The sequence below is a fragment of the Melopsittacus undulatus genome, chromosome Z (assembly GCF_012275295.1).
Source record: "Melopsittacus undulatus isolate bMelUnd1 chromosome Z, bMelUnd1.mat.Z, whole genome shotgun sequence".
Classification (NCBI taxonomy): domain Eukaryota; kingdom Metazoa; phylum Chordata; class Aves; order Psittaciformes; family Psittaculidae; genus Melopsittacus; species Melopsittacus undulatus.
In genome coordinates, this window is record NC_047557.1 from 33737222 (window position 1) to 33759121 (window position 21900).

At 35.4% G+C, this 21900-nt stretch overlaps 1 protein-coding gene across 4 annotated transcripts in view; it reads right to left on the reverse strand.

The window, feature by feature from the left end:
* Positions 1–10533: 10533 nt before the first annotated feature.
* The window catches only part of ZDHHC21 (zinc finger DHHC-type palmitoyltransferase 21), a 38801-nt gene continuing 27434 nt past the window's right edge, over positions 10534–21900 (reverse strand). For 3 of the 4 annotated variants that reach the window (XM_031054321.2, XM_005154986.4, XM_034073046.1), the window contains 2 exons: positions 12091–12134; positions 10534–11561 (listed from right to left, as the gene is read on the reverse strand). In XM_031054321.2, coding sequence (XP_030910181.1) covers positions 11429–11561; positions 12091–12134 — 177 coding nt within the window. In that variant the 3' untranslated portion in view covers positions 10534–11428. Of the gene's footprint in view, positions 11562–12090; positions 12135–15682; positions 15728–21900 lie in introns of all 4 variants that reach the window. The other variant, XR_004081364.1, reaches the window with a different exon arrangement.

The following is a 21900-nucleotide window of genomic DNA, read 5'->3' on the forward strand; positions in this document are numbered from 1 at the left end:
TCAGCCACACATTGCTATAAGAAAATTTGCCATTGTTGAATTTCTCAAACAAAAGAAATGCAATTCTTGAGATAATAATTTCTACTAAGTACTATTCTGTATTATCTGCCTCTCAGCCTAAGTCAAGATCTACTTGGAACAGTAGTGGTTTTGTTCAGACTTCTCCAAAACTGTGAAATTGTTCACATACACCCATACATGTACACTAATTTCAATTGCAATGGGTAATTTTTCCTGTATCTTTTTCTAAGCATTTAGAATAGGACATCTAGAGAGTGACACATCTTAGCTGTAATACCTAACCCCTAGCTTTTCAATTGCCTTTGAGTTCATTTTTCAGAAAACAGTAGCTACATCTTTATGGGAACACTCTATGAAGTCTACAGATACCAATATGGCTTGCATGTACATTTTTCTGCTTTGTAAAGGCATGCAGGTGGGAAATCTGATCAATTGGACATGACTGTGGCTGAAGGTCAACAATGCCATCAATGTGACATTTCCTCCATTTAAGTATCTGCAGTTCTAATAGACTTGAAATGTTTAGCTTTTGTAAAGTCACCTCTCTCACTAATTTGCAGGAAGACTTGGGAAGAGTGGACTCTGTCCCAGCATGATGCACCCATTCATAACTCAGCAATTCCACAGGGAAGCTCCAAGAACAAAAGCATCTGAACTGATGATAGCAGAAAGGATAAAGAGGCTAATTTTCACATGCAGGTTTGCTAACAGTAGCACTCCTCCCTGCATCTCTCTTTACCACTTTGAGCCAGGAATATTTTAACACTGGAAAGAATTCAGAGTCACCTTGGGGCAACAATCCTTTTCATCTCATTCAGGAGAGCTATATCAAACTGGATGTGTATCTTCAGCCCTCCCATGTTTCTAAATGCCTGTCCACACTTTTATGTTTGTTACACGTCAGCTTGCACATCTTTTTGCCAGGTTTTAGGGAGGATTTATCAAGGCTTTTTCTGTAATGGTGCAGTTTTCTTACATACTACAGGGAACAGTAACAAGAGCTAACATCAAGGACAGAATGTTTCTGGTAATATGTTTTCTCCCGGTCGAAAATACGTTTCAGAATTCTTGTTTCAGGTGCCAAAATCAAACTGAGATGGACAAGACACTTCACATTTTAAAATCTCTCTTTGCCAATTCTTAAGGTTTAGGCAGGTTAATTTCAAGCAATTCTGCCACGATGGATTAAATATTTGTTACTTGCTTCCTCACCTGACACTGCTGATTGTGATTCTAATCTAGTCTTCGTATGAAGTAATAACATTCTGCCAGTTTTGGATGTCTCATCACATTTATGGTTATTCTTAATTTCAAATATAAACTGATTTCCACATACAAATAAATTTCTTACCTGAATATTACTGTATTATCTTGCTTTATGTTTGACTGATTAGAGGTAAAATGCTACTCCTTTGATCATTTCAAAGATTAGTGGATACTGATGCACTGTTTTCAACAGCTTTTTCCTTACAAATAACTGAGTGAATATGAATCATTTTTACCAAAAATGCTAGTACCTGAAAATGAATACGAACTTAATGACAAAATTAGCACTGTTTTTACCTATAAATAGTTTTAATATATGAACAGCTTCAATATATTTCATGGTGGCCTGCTGTTAACTTGACAAACCTATTCCATGGCACTAAATACTGGCTTTCATGCCCCATGCAATACCACCAGAGACAGACAGGAAGCATTAATGATAGTGAAGATAAAAGTTTACTGAAACAACAAAAGGATGGTTGCAGTGCTGTTGAAAAGAATTGATTTTGGCAATTTGAGGTCTGTGGGTTGCAAAAATGTACTTTTGCCAAAAGCAGAGATCTGTGTCTAACTTGAGATATCAAAAAATACAGAGCACAGTCACTTTGAGTAAGAAAATACAGTAAAATGGCATTGATTCAGAAATGTGAAAACCACTGTGCTGACAAATTCTTCAAAACCAAATATTTTTCTTGTAAAAAATGTCCAATTTATGTTCTCATTTTCTAACAAAGAAGCCTATCATTTATACTTTCCATCTAAAACTATCAGCACAAAATCAGATGTTCAATAGCATTCTTGTTTCATTGAATAGCTGTAAATAAGGTCCTGAAAAATTCTTTATTTAATTCCTTGACTGCATCTTCTCATACTCACTTATATATTGAGGTTCAGACATATCTTTACCCTGGAAAACTGCAAGTAAAGCTGTATTTATGCAGCAGATACTCAGGAAGAGACTATCCTGCTGAGATGCCAAAGCAGTTCTAAGTTCTCATTTAAAAGGTGTGCAATGCTAACATGGTCACATTCCTTATTCCTTATCTTTTTCTGTGAAGTTATGGAGGCTGTTGAATTGACCTACTGGAGTTCTCCATCTATGTGTTCAGTAGAACATGGCAAAACATGTTAAGATTTCATAGTCTGGATTTTATGTGAATCTTCCAGAAAAGCAGCTCTTTTAGAGGGGATTTTACAATCCTTCAGCTACCAACTCTTGCTTGTATTTTGGTATCTGCCAAGCCACTGCCTAACTGGAAGATGACAGAAATGTGAAGTATTTGAATCTCATTTTACAGTAAGCATTGGTTTCAAGTGACAAAACTAGAGAGTTTTTGAACTTGAAGTTCCTTCTTCCTTTCCCTTCCCTTCTCTTCCCCTACAGTTAAAAGGGAAGTATATTATTCATCATCTTGTTACAATACACTCAAAACCACCTCCTCTTCATGAAACAACTCATTGCTTTTCTAATGGAGTGGGATAAAGGAGAAAATTTATTTTCTCATTTTTCTAACTGCCTTTTGGCAGAATGAGGGCAGAAAGTAAAACTGTTTTATCATTAGCAGAAATATAGTGACCTGTCTTACCTGGAAATAATGTTAGAAAGTCAATTAAACAGTTCAACTTCTTGAATTCATGACTTCTGCCTCAGTGCAGAAGCATTATTACATAAAATACCAAGCTGGAAACGACATGAAAAAGCCTCATCAGACATAAACCTGTGGGACAATAAATCTCTTTTTCTTCTTTGTCACATAACAAAGTTACCTTAAACACTTGTGATTTTCAACATAATTCAAAAGCTTTGCATCTTATTTGTCAGAATATTTTGTGGAAATAAAAAAAAAAGTAAAAATTACCTCACCAAACCACTTAACATTATCCTTAGCATAACTGAGGCAGAGAACACTTGTAGTCGCACTCTGTCATACAGGCAGAAAGAGATGGATCCTGGATGCAATAATAACTTGCTACCTGGACCCTAGAAAAGGATGCTACAGCTGTGAATACTGGGGTTTTCACCTCCAGTATAAGACACCATGGGAGTCAGCACTTGGTGAATGGTAGTTGCAAGCACCCAAGATGTGCTGGACCTACTTTGAGCTGGGAGGAGTACCAAATACCCCCGGGAACTGCTCTAACTGCAATTCTCTGCTTAAAGATATGTACAGTAACCTGCTATGGCCATAATGTAGCAATGGCTGCTGCTGTATATGGCAAACCCTACCCATGCACCCCAGCTGTGTTTGGCTGCATCATTCAAAGGCTTCAGGAAAGGATCTCAGTGTCCTGCAGGCAGGAAGCAAATATGCTGCTCCCCAGGCAGAGACAGCCTGGGGCAGTGGGGATGCATTGCTCTGGACATCCTGAGAGCTGCTGTGACACAGGATGCAGTGGCATGCACAGCAGTGCTCAAGCAAGGGATTGCAGCTTTCACCTTTGGCACTGCACTTGTACCCAACCACTGCTTTGGACACAAGGTGTCTTCACCAAGGAACCAGAGGCCACACAGAGAACTGAAGGCAGATCTCCCGAGTCCCACACTTGCAGTCTAATCCAGTGTGACAGCATCCATTAGCTACCAAAAATTATCGAATCTCACCTTTGCAGGGCTGGAGTAACTGCACTGTGCGCACTTACACTACTTAGAAACAAAAGAGGAGCACATCATCCAAATGGCAGCCAAAAGACTGTGGAAGTAGGGCTTTTGGCTGCAGCTACAAGGAAGTTCCAAATTCATGAAACAAGAGTGAGAGTGTGAAGCATCCTAAGCAGGAAATAGTTTTATATTTGGAGATAAATTATTACTTTGGCTTGAAAGAGTTGTTATTCCTCAGCAGCAGCTGTCCAGTTCATTTTATGTTCAGCTCTGTGTGACTGAAATACAGCTTTTTGGCTTACTGCTTACAAAGCCTATTGCTGCATGTGTCAGATCCTTCGGCAAAGGGAATGTTTTTGAGAGGGGAAGTCTAACAAAAAAACATTGTGAAACTAGAGGACATACAAAGAATATGCTGTGATTGATACAAATTCTCTCCTGGTTTTTCTTTTAAATTAGCTTAGCTGTACTTTTTTCAGACTAACACATCCTCCATCCTTCCTCAAGCCTGTTTACTCAGCTGGATGTCCACAGGGTCCAATTTTCCCTCCAATTGCCCTTGCACATTCATGTAATTGCAGCTCATATGGGTAATTGGTCAGCCTACACCAGTGCTTGTATGCATTTGTTCATCTGCACTACCTGACAGCCTCTTAAAATTAATTTATAGACTCAAAAGTACTGTTGAATACTTTGTTTTGTTCAGTTTATAAAAGAACAAAACACATCAAGAAATATTCCAGGAGCTTTAGGCCTTAAAAATACTGCAGCCTACACATTATTCTAATGGGCAAGTGAGAATAGACTTCTGCTTCCACACACCAAAAAGAAGGCACACATTCACATAAGTCAGTTCTATCTAATCTGTAAATACTAAACTAAATAAATTTTATAGCAGAGATCAACCAGATTCAAAATTATTATGTGGGGAAAAGAGGCCCACTGAAATTTCAGACAAAAGAAACTGAAACTGTTGGCAACAGGCACTACAGCCCTGTCTTGGAAAACAAACAGAACACAGGATTTTACAGGTCAGTTTTACACTGTTGTGGAAGGATCAGTATGGAAATGATTTTTACTACAGTTATTACCAGAATCCGAATCCTAGGCTGAAACAGAAGACGCAAGTCCTGCGCCACAAACTGTCATCATGTAGTTTGTGCTCCTTTATTCATGAAGTGCCACAACTCAGCTATTTTAATAATTTCCTTTCAGGCATAAGCACTGGCTCTTTTCTTCAGCTGACTATTCTTGCAGTCTGTCTTCCCAGGTGTCTAAAATCTTTCTTTCACCCCTTGTAAAGCTGAGACTTTCGCTCATACCATACCCAGCAGTTTCTATTATATTCCTCTCTCCTATACTCTTCTATGGGTATTAATACTTCTGCACTTGTTTTTACATGTTTAAATCCAGTACATAATATGAAAGAGACAAAAGTGTGAAAACTCTCTGTATCAAAATCTGACATAAATTCACTGGTACACAAACCAGATGATTTGCTGATTCAGATCCATTTAACTCTCGCAAAAAGAGTTGCAAGAATGATTATGAATGATCTAATACATTGTATAAAAACATACAAGCCAAAGATTAAGAATAAAAAAAAAAATGGCAATTCATGTAACTTTTAGTTTAGGGTTATATCAGAAGCTCCTGCTCTAGTGTGGGTTACAGAGAACTGTGAAATCTATCTTGGCATAAATGTGCCTGGGTCTCCTGTGCTTGCACCCCTGAGCAGCTTGCTTTAGAAATCTGATTGTCCCTACCTTCCATAACAACAGCATAAAGAAAGAAAAAAAGAGGAGGGGTGGGAGAGTAGGAGGGTTAATTCATCATTATAACATAAATATGTGCATACACATAATTGAATTATATAGGCAAGAAATTTAACCAATACTGTAACTAGTGTTATTATACCAATAGATACACCTAACAGAGAAAGTTTTCAATGTTTCCATCAACACTTATTTGGTCTCTTAAACCCAACCAAGCTCGGATAATAATTTCCTTACTAACTATTCAGTGATTTTTCACAGGTCAGTTTTCAGAAACAATCATTTGGGATTACAGTTTAATCTAGACACAATAAAAAAAATACTGAGCAATGAGAATAATTTATATAAGAATTAGGAAAAAAAGAACAGGTTTGGAAAATACTAGCAAAGTATTTACACAACTTTAAACCAACGTAAACGAAATCCAGAGAAGAAAAAGAAACTTCAGTTTTCTTTTTTAATTTAAAAATAAGATTTCCAGAAAAATACAGAAGAAATCTCAATAGGAATTTAAAAAAAAAGAGAAAAAACAGAAGTATTACGTGACTAAAATAAAGAGAAACAAAAGACAATACATTGTTTTTCAGATATACATACTCTTGCACTTTTATATTTGATTAAGTAAGTTTCCCTGTTTTGATATTATTCATCCATTTACTTCATACGTTACCCATTCAGGCATAATCAGTGCTGGATCTTGTAATTTTCAACAAGTACAGTATAAACATTAAACAGCATTGTTTGAAAACAGTCAAGATAAATTAGCAAAGATCAATCACACGTGTGAAATACAAAATTCAGAATACTAGTTTACAAAACTCAGTATTATTTTGCTACCTGGCCCTTAGATTGAAACTGTTAAGGAGACAGAGTGATAATTTTCTATCTATACACTACACTGTGATCTACAGTGTATGAGTCTCAGGAATGTGCACAGAAATACCTATTCACCCAAAACCACACATAAATTACAATTTAAGTTTCATATTTTCTAACTTGAAAAGCACATGTTCAGCTGTAAATCTCAATTAGTTTTACAGTTATACAGATGATATCTAGATGGGCTTGTTGCAACAACTGACTTTCATCGCTCCACCGCAGCTTGGCAAGACACAAGATTCTTAGCCATTGAGGAAGTAGTAAAAAATCTTTTGATGAACAATGCTTTCTGAAGTATTCAGTCACGCAGTATGCTGCGGATGAACAGACACTGTATTTTAGAAGTATTAGTTCTTCCCAAATGTAATGCATAGTATCACTCACCATCACTCAGTTTTAAAGCTGAAACAACACACTATGCACCCACTACTCATCCAACTTAGCTAATAGCTAACGGAGAGCTACAACATGGCTAGCTGGTATGACTAACAGCAATTTATACTGAGGGCAGAAAGTGAAAATCCTTTCAGAGGGAAATGGTCTGACTGCAAAGGCACAGAGCCTGAAAAGTATATACACTGGGCTTGTGCTATGTATATGCAACCTAAGATTATTTTTCTTGGTCCTGCTGGACAGCGACAATGCTCAGTCAGGTCAGTTCACTAGACTCAAACCTTTAATTCAAAAGACTTTGAACTAAATGTCTTCGAAAGATTCAAAGGCTTTAATATCAGATATTAATCAGATACGAGATTTTGTGGTTAAACAAAAGCTAGTAATTTCTTGAAAGCAAAAACCAGAACAGTACCTTTTCCTTCTGACAGTTAACTTTCAGTTGGTTACAAGATTATGAATAGAAATGTATTTCTTATATACAATGTCAAAAAAAAACCCAACAATTTATTATGCTTGCCCACATAACACAACTGTAGAAATACAGGACTGAATGAGAAATACGATGTACTACCAATAAAGATTCACATTGTTTTACATAAGTCTTATTCTTGGGAAAGTACATGTACACTTAGTTTCTCTTTTAACAACAGTTTAGAAATACTAGTACAGTATTAGTGATGGCAATGTATGTGGAATATGCAACAATTTTTGTCTGAAAAGATCAAAATTCCAACACACAAAGGAAACACTTTCAAAGAATGCAATGATATTTGCAGCTGGGATATTGAGAAGAGCCAGTCAATAATATTCATCTTTGTGATATGGTTGCTCCAACAGAGCTACATTGGTCTCTTATTTGTGACCTCTTGAGTGCGTGATGAAGACAAAGGGTGGAGATAGCCAAGTTAAATAATACACCTAGGTGACAGCATCCTCGAATATATAACAGAAATACTGCAGTAAGTGATGTACTGCTGGCAGGAAGGCTAGACAAATAAGTTAAATAGTGCATTACAAAAAAAAGTGTTTCACGTTAAGAACTTCAGGTTGCCAGAAAATTCATCTTATTGACACACTTAATCTGAATGCAATGTTGACTTTAATAATAGTATTGTAGAAATCCTATCTTTGCCACCTACATTCCTTGCATTGGCACATAATGGTCAATGTACCATTTCCTGCACAAAACTGGACAACTGTAAGACGGACATTGAAAGACATCACATAAGGCACATATGTACACATATGAACACATATGTATTCATTTACTGCATAACTGCCACTCTTCACAATCTCACCTCATTTGGTAAACTCTGGTCATGAATCAGAACAATTCTTTTGGCTTCACCTTCATTTTCTCTGTGCTTCCATGGACATTCCACTCACATTAGCCAATTTTAGATTCAAACCAAGGAAAAAGCTGCCTAGTTCAAAATCTATCCTACCACTTGCTTCTTTGCCAGTTTCTTACTTGTGAATCCTCCTCAGGACTGAGAATGACTGCATATCTCAGGTAGTCTACCATCTGTTCAATGGAACCAGTCCTTGAAACCAACACATCAGAGGGTAGGTTGGTAAAAGTTATTTAATGCACAATCTTTTATTTTAGACATCAAGATTTTCCAGAGGAAATCTCAAATCTCTGGTATTATGAGGAGACAGTGAGGTAGCATTGTTTGGTCCTACCAGGAGCTACCCATTACTGCAAATAAATCAGTTATTTTCCAGTGTTTTCAGGTTATATTTCATTAGTGCTTTGAGATCTCTTTGTACTCCTCAGAAAATAAAATATCATGAAGTTCACAGCTAATATTAACTGTGCCCATTAAAGCATGCGTAGCTTTGATATTACATTAGGATGAAACATGAGTAACAATGACAAGCACTATTTAGTCCTAAGAATGCAATTTCCACCAAAAAAAAGAAAAGAAAAAATCATGAAAGAGAGCCAAAGGAAAATAAGTGAGATTTCAAAGTAAAGATTCAAAGGATTTCAAACTAGATCATAAAAGTCTACCTGATCATTTCCTGCTGGAATAATTCTTTCTGATAATCAGTTTCAGAAACATTAATAAACTAATAACATGGTAAAGTATTTTTTTTATATTTTTATTACTTTTACACTTTCAGAGGCCTGTTATTCAAAGATGTAGCTCACTGCCTCCTAAAAGTGAAGCCTCTTCAAAATCTCCCTTCTCTCCTGCACATACACAGAAATGGGGTAAAAAAATGAAGTAACTGCCTCAATTGCATTACATACTGATTCCCAATGTTAAGGATGAATAGCAGAATGAGTCAAAAAAAAAAACAAAACAAAAAAAAACCCAAGAAACACCAAAAAAACATTTACCCCAAAATCCAACAATCCAAAAACATTTGAGAAACTGTCAATTTGTGAAATCACCATTTTCATTTGAGAATCGGGCCGGGTTTTCATGTGCATGATTTAGCTAAAAGTATGGCTGACACTTCAGCCTCAAGGCTTTTCTTTCTATCACTCCACAGTAAGCTCCTTACCATTCAGAGATGCTTATTTGCGGTTATAACGGGTCGTTCCCGAGGGCGGCCAACAGAGGGAGCCGGGGGAGCGAAAGAGGACGCGCCGCCACGTAAATCGCGGACATCCGTGCTCCGTCCCGTTTGGTACCCCTATGCTCCACAGTGCCGGCAGATGACAAAACTGCTTTTATTTCCCTATGTGTTTCACGAAGACTGAACTAGTGAAATTCCCGGGGGAAAAAAACAACAACAACAAAACCAACCAAACAAAAAACAAACAAACAAAAAAACCCAACAAAAAACCCAATCAAACAAAAAAAAAAACAACCCAACACAAGAGAGAGAATACTGCCATTACTTTATAACGTGTATGCACATTCTTTTTTATTCCAAGCACTACTGCAGCCTTTTCACCCACTTTCCTCAAGCTTCAAGTGATTTTAAAGATGCACCTTTTAGAATTTTCAACAGGTCATTAAAATCTGTTAATTCAGTAAAGGGACACCCAACATTGGCAGTGGCTATGTTAGGACTTTCAAACGAGCTGATGTAAAAATCATTATGAATAATACTCATGACAAATCTAGCCCTTCTTTTTGAATGAACTGTTCATAAACAAGCTGTTCTCTCCAAACTCAACCTACCTGATTTTTTGTCTTTCATATCCTGTTGCATGACTGTCATTTAAGGTGGATCCTAGTCCTGTTAGACAACACAGTAAGCAGCATAACTGAACAAAAATTCACACCAAAGCTGTGAATTTCTCCAAAAATTCACAGAACTTTCAAAAATCATGTCATGCTGATACTTGTAGAGATCCAGAGAGACAGGACGAATTATGTAATTTTTCCAGATACAGCAAAGCTGATCCAGTACTTTGGCAATTGTCATTTTATGAGATGTAACCTTAAGGATGCTTTCTTCAGTTATCTACTTCTGCACTTAAAGGGCCCACAACAAGTTATCTACATTGACATAGTAACCTATTAAATCAGTTAATGTACCTCACTATTCATGTTAGTATCAAATATGTGATGTATAAATATTTTAAAATATTTTCACATATATTTCCAATATACAAACACTTAGACCAATTCCAGCTAATCATAACTAAATATAAAATTTATAACTTTATTGACAATATATCCTTTTTAATGGTACATCATGCAAACTAATTAAATGCACATTTTTAGAAAAGTAATCATTTGAGTATTTGCACCATACAACTTCTTTATTGAATTATTGCAAAGAAATCCTTGTGATATATGGAAAACATGCTTTCTATCTGCATACTTTACCCTGGAACATATCATTGCCTTTGATGACTTAAAGACATGAATATTTTTCACTATGATCATATCTATGCAGAAAGATAACTGTAACATGTTTGATTTCTCTATACAAACACATACATTGACATGTATTTTTATAAATCTCTCTGGGGTTTTGGAACAAATCTGCATCATTTTTAAATGTTACCTTTTATAGTGCAGTGACACAGGATTACTATTGCATGTCACAAATAAATGGCAGTGTCAATGAATTTTAAATACATGTAGCAGAAAAAAATACATAAATATTATCAAGACAGACCTACAGATAAAAATTCAAGGCCAAATAAGACACTTAGTGGGAAAGCTAACAATCAATGTAAACTTCAGTGTTTTCTACCGAAATAAAAAAAAAGCCAGTAGGAAACAAATAGAGTAAGACTGCATTCCAGTCATTTGGTTTTGGTATTAACCTCAAATACAAAACAAATCCCCTTGGAAAGCTAATTTGGAAGTAAATACACCTTACATGAAACATACAACTTGTATTAATCTCAGAACAGAATCAAGACCACTATTAAAATAAAGACTGGAGCACACTGTTGTGCCTACGATTGGTGGGTGGATTTTAATTGACTTGAAGACTGTCATAGTCCTATTATCATAAAACCTGTAATGCACTTCCAGCATGGAGGACCCATCTGTGCCCACCATCCATCTGTTTAGACGTGATTGGCAAAGTGGTAGGGAACGCGCAGTGGTTGCCTCTGCCTGAAAGGAATAAACCACAGGATCTTCCAGTGAGTGCCAAAAACTTCTGAGAAGGTCTGCTGCCATGGCTTTCGGGGCCTTGATCTACAGAAGACAGCATTATTAGTGAAAGACAGCACGCCCACAGTGCACTTCAGTCAGATAAAACAATGCAGGTTGGCTGGGGATCCAATACTGGACTCTGATGAATTGTGTCCCAGCATCATAAATGCAGCTTTTCTTTCATTACGGCACGCAGCTGGGACTTAACTTTGGAGAACAGAAACTATCTGTGTCGTCAATCAACCGAAGGCAACTTTTGAAGCAGAGGAGAACCTCTGAATCAATTAAATGTATGTCAAGCCACAGCAGAAAGTATCTTTTGATCTTTCCTGTTGAAAGAAAATATAGCTCCACTGGCTTTGGAATGGGACTAATGTGAGGCTACTTTGTGTACAACCAATATGGAAAGATTAGTGAACTGCTGCTAGAGATAGGAAGTACAGAGCACAACACCACACAAAAATAATCTTAACAAAGTCCCTTCAATTCCTTTTTTCTTTCACACAGTTAAAAACCCCAGCTACTCCTTCAGCTTTTCAGCAAATAAATGCAGAAATATTATAGCACTTACATGTCTTCACAACAGTTTGACATTTTTTCTATACTTGTAGTGTCCTGTTGAAGAAAACACAATAAAAAAGTATTTATTTGCAATTATTAACTGTTAAAATGTCATTCTGAAAGCAGCTAGGTTACATATTACTCACACACCAGATTAGTTTTAAACAGCTGTGAGATCATACATGCAAATTTACTCAGTCTGTTAAATGTTTTTCACAAACATGATGTGAAACTGTACTGTGTAGTTTTACTGTGACAGCACATAGCAACAGAATGTCAATAAAAATGTACAGCATTATTACATTCAAAATTAACTTAGATATTACAATTAATGGGACATTTAGATGTAATGTTGTAAGACAGACTCTTAACATACTTTTCACAAGCACTTATTCCAGACGTGGAGTAGTCCACTGAGATACCCACAGAAAAATTTAGTAAAATGCACCTGTTAACAGATGTGGCATTTTTGAAACGCAGGAGCTATGAGGAAGTTTTAAAATAGTGATTTTTTTATGAGTATTAAAATGCAAACAGCACCACTAGGAATATATAATCAGTTTCCACAGTCACTATAGGTAAACACCAAATATAAAAATTATTCTCCTAAAACGTAGCAAAAACTAAACAATATGCAGAGTAAATGCATCCCTGAAGCAAGCAGTAAATTAAATTCATAATTTACTGATTAATCAGTCACAAAGTTTTATAATTAAAAAAAAGCTTAGATCACCCCTAAATAAAGCTTTTAAAACTACCAACAATAGTAATTTTTCTCAGTTTTGCACTACATAATTAACAAAAAGCCAGCTATTTTTTTTTTGTTAAATTCCAGTATTATTAGGATTTTCAATGCACATTCAGAACTCATTCTGTTCCAAAATCCTTCATGAGGTCCAAAATACTATAACTGAAATATTTCTCATGGTTCCATCTCCTTTTACAGCAGCTTGACATTTCCCTTTACTGTTCACAGATTTAGGCATGCACATAATGCACCTGTCAGATTACACTAGTATCTGAATGAAACCAAGAACTAGTCTCCATTGTCCCAGCTATACAGAGACACAAGGGCTGTGGTTTAATTAGGCTGCAACTTCATCGTCATCTGGAAACACTACCTAGCAATAAAACCATACTGTGTTCCTCGATTGTTCCTGCCATCAGGGCATCCAATTCAGGGCAGGCACTGCTGGGATTCTGCCACCATCTTTCATAAAGCTTTGAAGAGGAAGGGTGAAATGTGGGTGGGAACAAAAGGAAGAAGCTTCACCAGATACAAATGGCCTCAACTTCCCTTGCCAACTTTTGTCTTTGTAAATCCGCTTCCCAGCTCTGATGAGTTTTAGAAGAGGATCCCTTACCATATGCTAAATGGCAAAAAATCTTAATTGTGCCCATCATCTAGCTAGCTGAATTCCAGATGCGCTATGGCAAACAAGAGAAGTTCCCTCTTCTCGCACATACCTGTGCATCGTGGTGACAATGCATAGGTTTTTCCCTGTTAAGAGTACAGAAGGCACGCTCACAGCAGACTACAGAAACTGTTCTAGCCATACGATTAGGCAGATTTGAACAACCGCTCCATAGTGAGAGAGGATAGGACTGGAGACAGAATAATGTAAATACTGTCTGTTTTTTTGATTCCCACAGATAAACTGCTTCTTTCCACTGCATGGGCTTGTCTAGCATATTCCCCCTCACCTGCCACCAGTGGCAGGGAAGCATTACAGGACACAAGCTATTCTCCTTCCTAGGGCAAGAGTGGGTTTACCTTGGCTAAGGGCACAGTCAAGGGATATTCTGCTTCCTTGGGCTGGCTGTTTTTCTAATTCCTGCCAGAATACCACCTTTTCTGACCACAGAAATCCATACACAGCTTTCTGAATAAAAAGGACTAAGTAAACACAGGTATTGCTTCCACAATGTTTCAGTGAGGCCGTAGTATCATCTTCATGAGATGCACCTTCTGTAACTGCAAAAATATCTCAGCTCTACAAACTATCATCTCTATCAACTCAAAGCTGTCTACCTGATAGTAGAAAATGAAAATAACTTTGGTATGTTTGAAAGCAACAATTGCTAAAGATGCTTGTACAACAGTAACATGCTAGTCCAGACTATAATTGATTTCTAGCTGTCAAAAGATTTATGCTATCATTTCACTAAAGGAACCTTAAAGTAGCTTTGGGTGCAGAAGTAACAGAATAAACAACACCTTAAATCTGTCTTCTTGCCATGCTTCTTCACACTGTTTTATTCATTAACATATCCATACAGCTCTTTAAATAATATATTTGAGATTTTTTGAAGAATTCCCAGATTGAGAATTGAGGATTGTAATTCTTTTTAATTGTTATCATGGCATGTTATCAAGACCTGGAAGATGCTCATGAGGGTTTGTCCCCCTCAAAATGTAACCCATTAAATTGACGATCTAAGTGAAAGCACCAAAACAGGAACTGCAGAACATGACTGCAGAAAAGACTGTCATGCTTCCATACCTTTAAAACACACGGGGGGTATAGAAGTTGGATAGAAAGTCAAAGGAAATCCTTCCTTCTTTCCTTCTCTCTCTCCTTCCCTCTTTCCCTTTCCCAACATCCACTTTAGAATACTTTAAAGGAACCGGGATCGAGCAGTAAACCCTTTGATTCTGGGATACTTTTTCAGAATTATAAAAACTTTATAGCCACATTTTAAAAGCTGGGAACTATGGCTGTGAACCAAATTCCCCTAACAGCTTCCCTCCGCCAACACGACTGCCAAACAGTTGGGGTCATTTGAAATGTACTTGCATTTGAGATTGAACTCATATGAAAGTGAAACTTCACAGCACCCCAGGAAACTTGGTAGCCCCTCTAGAGACAAGAAAGGAAGGAAAGGGAGAGGACCCCAGTTGAGTTTTGGCCCGTTGTTTAAGGCTTACTTCTGAGACAGACAATTTCTATTTCTTTCAGAGACTGGAGGATTAGAATAATCTTATCACTCTTCTGAATGGCAAGGTGTTCCTCTGGTCATTAACATATCTCACAATGGCTTTCAACCAGAATACCACCTCTCTTAATTATGCATTTGATGTATACCCTGGTTTTGTTACAACATCAGTGTTACAGCCTAAGAGGCTTTGGCTGTCTGCATCTACTATCATCTTGGATTACTATTATCACAAATAGAAATCTGCTAAGATTCCCTCCCTATTTCCTAATGCTGATGTTAAAATCTTCTGGAGACCCACCAATCATCCAAAAGTTTAAAATAAACTGCTATGAGCAAACATGGCATATCTATTGAGTCTGAGTAAATAATAAAATAAAATAAAATAAAATAAAATAAAATAAAATAAAATAAAATAAAATAAAATAAAATAAAATAAAATAAAATAAAATAAAATAAAATAAAATAAAATAAAATAAAATAAAATAATAAAATAAAATAAATAAAAATAAAATAAAATGAAATAAAATTCACAATTGCAAACGAGAAAAAAGTGACTAAGCCATAACTGATTGATTTCACATAATGGGTCATGTGGACCCCTGAAGTGATCATCCAGATTGGAAACAACTATTATTCCTACACCTAGTTATTCAGATACATACCTACTGATAAGCATCTTAAAGCAACCAGGAAAAACAAAATTGTACCTTCATGAGAAAAGCAAAAGAAATTGAAGGAATTAAACATAGCAATAATTAAAAACACATCACTTTAAAACAAGAGGAAAAGGGTAGAGGTTTCTGATTCTGCTGAGGGAATGAGGGGTGCCTTTTTGCTTTGAAAACACTGTATGGCTGAAAGAGCAGCTTGTTTAACGGACAACGGCTAAGATGAGGAATGGAAAGAACTATGTAAGAGCACTGACTGCATTCTGCAGGCCAACTTAAGATTCATTTGGAAACAAATGCACCTGCATTAGCTAAAAAGAGGAATATATTTTTCATTGCTATATTTTGAATTAGCATAGCCAACTGCTTGAAAAAACAGGCTTTTTATAAAGATCACATGCACTGTTTAACAAGCTCTGCCATAGGATGGTATTCATCATGAACTAACTTATCATGGAAGAAGCACATGGAAAAAATATTTTCCTCTTATTGATTCATGCTCTCCAAAGGAGAAGCTGCAATTTGTAATTCACAGGACTAACTCCTAAGCACACAGCCACAATCCTGGGTTTGATTTTTCTTCTGTGCTTGCTTAAAGTGACATGTAATCAGTACAGCTCTATTTAATACTTCCAATAGAAGAATGTAAGCATTGTGCCACACTTTCTTAATATAGCATTTTCAAATACTTAGTATATAAGAATCAGCAGGAAAATATGATAAAGTGGAAAGAGGAGAAAAACATACAAACAAAATACTCAAAACTTGCAAGCCTTCCTGGATTTGCAGCCATTGCTTCTATCCTAAAGTGCAAGACAACATTTCATCTAGCTGAATAGTAGGTTTTTTCATTCCTTCTACCTAACATCCTTTAACAGTGTGTATGTAAATGACAGGTAATCAACTGAAGAATATAAAAATACTGAAAATCTCACTTCATATTCCAGAGATTTTCCTTTTTGACATTAATTACTTTTGGATTTCCATTTTGTCATCTTTTAGCACTGTTTCCTTACATCTAGATAGCTCATATGATTAATTTTATCAATTACTATCATGTTCAGCCTGAAAATTACTAGTTCAGTTTTAACCTTAAATCCCTAAATCAGAGAATTGTGTGCAAAATGAAAAAGCTAAACTATATTATTTCTAGGAACACTTCTACACTCCTCTGTGCTCTGATGAATTTAGTTGAATAGATTTTCAATGCTTTGATCAGATACTAGAAAATGATTCAATAAAAAGGAAACCTCTGAGAGTAAATTAGAAACTCACCTACAAACAGATCTCTTTTCTTTGTTCTGTTTCAAATCCTTAGTGTGTCATGTGCAGATAGCTGTATGACAGCAAGGCATGTGACAAAAGATACTATTTTTCTTGATACTTACAAATATCTTAGCACAAAAATATTAAGGGGAAAAAATATTTAGGAAGTTGACCTTCCTCACTCAGAAGCCATTTTAATGGTCTGATGTCTAAATGAGACAAGCAACTTTTAAAGAAAATGTACTCAGCACTCAGAACACTCAAACGTTATTATAGTTACTTATTTTCAATTGGCTAAAGGTACTTCCTTTACTATTTAGAAAAATAACTAAATATACTAAATACTTATTGATAATAAATGTATAAAATAACTAGAATTGTAAAAGGACTTCCTCCTTGAGTGATGACCACAGGATATTTTTTGCATTATATTTTGGCTCTCTGCACAATATAAAATGTCTTTGATTGAATTTTCTAATGTATGTTTTTCCTTAATAATATTGTAAATAATTAATTTCAATAAAAGCATTCCCACTTTACCTAAAACAATGTAATGATTCAAAAAATGCAGATGAGATCTTTTGCCACTCAGTGTGCCTTACACTTGAATTTATCCTTAAATATTAAATAGCTCAGGAAAGAGGTTTTTGAAATTTACTAAAATTGTACTTTAACGGTAAATATGTGTTTAAGGCTGTCAGAATACATTTAATAAAATGTTAAACAAATTGCTAGTCTGATTGTGAAGAATAAGGCAAACAGACAAAAGACTTCACACAGTTAAAAAAATCCCATCCAAAGACCAGGGCATCACGAATTCCTGACAACTTAATGTACACGACTTCATGCAGTCTTCTAATAAAAGATCTACCTACAGGTGGATTACAGGTAGGGAAAGGAAACAGGGAAGGGATAAGAATAATGGGGAAGACACAGACAGGCAGCATTAACATGAACTTATTTTTTGTTACAGCTCTAATTTCAAACTACCAATTGGGTTTAAGGTTTACATACCTTTTGCTCTCCATCTACAATTACTTTATATCTTACACTTTATTATAGCCAGGTGAAGAATATGTTTGCCTGGGAAACTTAATTTCCCTACCAATCCCAATTTCTTCTGCGTTAAACTTAATTATGAGGATTAATAGTTCCTTGATTACATTTGTGCCATGTTTGAAAAAAAAACAAAACAGAAAAAAACCTTTAGTATTTCATTAATCAAAATAGCATTTAATAGATTATCTGATTAAAGATATGATTATGAATAAGTTTAATTATAAGATACTTAAGAGACAAAAAAGCATTTTAGCACAACTAGATCACTTGTGCACTCTCCATATTAAAACAGCAATGGATCAACACTATGAAATATTCAAAGAATTTAAAAGCCTTTGCAATTGCAGTTAAATTTTCCTTATTTTGCATTTCAATCTTTGTAAAAGTTTATCTGATTATACAAAGAATTTTAATTTTTTCACTGGCATTTTTATTCTTTGCACTTCATTTTTGCACTATACTATTAAACTAAATGATACTCCTAAAGAAAACTAATGGCTTGAAAATATTCTTTTGTAATAATTATATCTGAAAAATAATTTTTACAATTTCCATCTTTCAAAAATTTCCTTAAAAGGATCTTCTGTCATTTTGAGAAGAAGCTTTGATCAAAATGAATAATGTTCCTTAGTACATGCTCACTGTAAGTATCAGTCACACTAACTAAAATAGTTAATATATATGAATTAATAAGTTTAAAACATTCACTTGGAAATTGATCTGTTTACAAGTACGACAAAAAATAGCTAGTGAAATATATTTGGTACTTGAAGGTGAAAAGGAGAAACACTGCAACAATAATAAAACATAAGCACTCAACAAATACCAAAACTGTAAAGTGCTTCTACGAGGAAAAACTCTACGTGGTGGGCATTATACTGTGCACAAGACACACTGTTGAATTCCAGCTGTCAAACTATTTTCCCTTACATCCGCCCCAAAGCAAATAATGGGAAATTTCTCTCTACCACATCCACATAGTTGTGATGTATCAAGATATTGGCATATCACTGTACACCATTCAAACAGTTAATTAATAGGAAACCCTGGTAGCATTAATTAAATTAATAAAGTCATTGTCCACTTAGTTTATAATAATGCATCCACTATCTTGTACAAAGACCACATGGTATCTATTAAATTTATGAAAGCCCATCCATTACATAGTTCTGACCCAGAGGAACAAGTAAATTACAAAATAATTTTAACAAAAAGTTTTTCTTTGCGATACTAACCACAAAAATCACATAAAATCATATTAGATAGACATAGTAGTAAAACGAAAACAATTTCTTTAATTCCACATAAATACTTTGTTTGAACATATGGAAAAATGAAAACACAAACTGGTTAGTGTTTGAAATAAAAAACAATCAAAGGTAATCCTTTAAAATTAGGGTTCAGATTAGTCTCTGCAAAGGATGCTGTTTAACTGAAACATCTGGTAGTGTTATGTTGAGAGACGGGCCTTTTTAACTTTGGAAATGAGATTAGTAGATCAGTTATTTGTAAGTGTTCGAGTAATTTCTAATTATTTTATCTGGGTCACAGATAATCTGCTTTTACAGGGCTCCCACAATGACATCAGAGGATCACTGCTGAACTGATTATCCTGTTACCTTCCACCATCCATGAGAAGAGAGGATTTTCCTTTTGTACAGAGGAAGAGAAAGAAGTGGCTGATTGCTTCAGACAGGTGGCAGCCAACAAGATAAAGAATACAGATCTTGACAGGAAGAAAACTTCACATATGGAAAAGGTACCAGCCTTATAAAAGGTCAGCAAACTGAATGCTTCTTCGTAGTGTATGGTGCAATTTAAAACCTCACTATAGATGAACAAATATCAAAATAATCAGAAAAGACATTTTTTTAAAAAGTGTCCCATATAATTTATTACTTGTTCTACAATAATGCCTTGTAGATCAAATATAACTGATATCAGAATCTTACTGTATAAATAGAAAAATTGGCTTTTACCATCATTTAACTGTTGAAGTGATGTGAAAGACATATAGAAGTATTTTCTTAAAGCAAAAATGGAGCATGAGCAAGAATAACGAAAGTGTGAGGACTAGTCTTGAACTAACATACACACAAGCATCCGGACAGTTCCATCTTTTAAAAGGATCTTGAATTGCAGCTCTTTACCTCCTGCAATCATAAACCAGAAGCAACCTGTAGCTGATAAAATATACCTTGTTAAACCTGAATGAATAAATAGGCTAGTTATGCTTTGCTCTTTTTTTTTTTTTTTAAGGTAAATAAGCATCTGTTACATACAAAAATGAGAGAAGACTTCTTAAAAACATTATGTCAAGAAGATATCCAGAAACTTTCTTTCTCAAGACATATCATTTGACTAGCTCCAATTAAACTTTATTATTTGATATGAGGATAACTACAGAAAAAAACTAGAAATAAAACTGAATAAGACAAGTATGTCTAGGTACATAGACATGTCTACTTTCTTCTAGGTTCAGTGCACAATATTATTTTCTACATAAACTTTGCATTTGCCATTGCAATACAATATAATTAATAGCTATTTGCTGTTATTGTACAAGACAGTGGATGCCTTGGATATTTTTTTTTTGTTTAAAATTTAAAAACTTTCTGAAACACAATCTCAAGCAAAATTATAATTTATTTATAAATACTGAGTTTAATATTTATTACAAACCACCAAATAAAAACCCCATCTCTCTACCTTCATGGAGTTTTTCTATACTAGGGCCATCTTGTTGTCCTGTACTGTTTGATGCAAAACAGTACAGGATAATTGTGAGAATACAAGCAGCTAGGAGTAGTCTGAAGTAAAGCGCATCAATAATTTACAAAAAAAAAAAAAATATATATATATATATATTAGTAGGAGAACGTTCAGTTTTTGTCAGGTTCAGCTGACAAAAATATCTTTTGGGTGGGGATTTTTGGGTTGTTTTTTCTTTGGAGGGGGGTTGTTTGTTTGTTTTTTTTTTGTTTGGATTGTTGTTGCTTCCCTTGGTTTTGGGGTTTTGGGTTTTTTCACTTACTGATATATGCTAAGCTTGCTTTTATTTGTCGAGCATTGTCATTAGAAAATATCATGCTACCTGGGATTGTAAGAATACAGGTTAATTTCCATTTAAGGAATATAAAATTTAAATTTTTCCTACAAGCAGTGGCAGGGAGTAGAGGCCTGGTAAAACAAGCACCAAGAATGGAAGATAAGCGGGCCTTCAATATAAATACATTATCATTTTGAAAATTACATTAGACATTGCTTTCTTCATGGGTGAAACTGTTTTCTTCTACCCAGTTCTCTAGAAACATGAAACTTGTAGGAAGTTATGTTACTGTTACACTGAGGTTTTAGGAGTATCTTCTTAGGATCCTACAGTTCCTAAATTAGGATCTTAAATTTCTCCCTATTTCAGAGACTTATGAACCAGAAAGAACTGAAGTACTTCTGTTTCCAAAGTATTCAAATAAAAGTTCTCCAAGAGCAATCTCAGGTACATGCTGGAAGAAGTGTTAAAATTCAGGATGTCAGTGAGTCAAAACAGAGCTTGGGAAAGCAACTGCAGAAGGAGGATGAAAAGAGCTGTGTGCCCCTTTCTGCTAGAAGTGTATTTCACATATGCTAGTTTCAAGGGAGAAAGCACTAATCTCATATACAGAGGCTACCTCAGCTGCTCCCCTCTTCATTGGAACAATTCATGTCAAAAGTTCCTCTAAGGACAGTTTTTGCCAGCCAGCTGTTCTCTCATTGTAGGAAGTCACCTCCCTTGCTCTTTGGCTTCTTGCACCTCCAGATGAGCTATGAACAGCCTTATGCTAATGATACCCTAACAGCGATACCAAAGTAAGAGACGTGGTAAATGCATTCAATTACTACATGTTAGG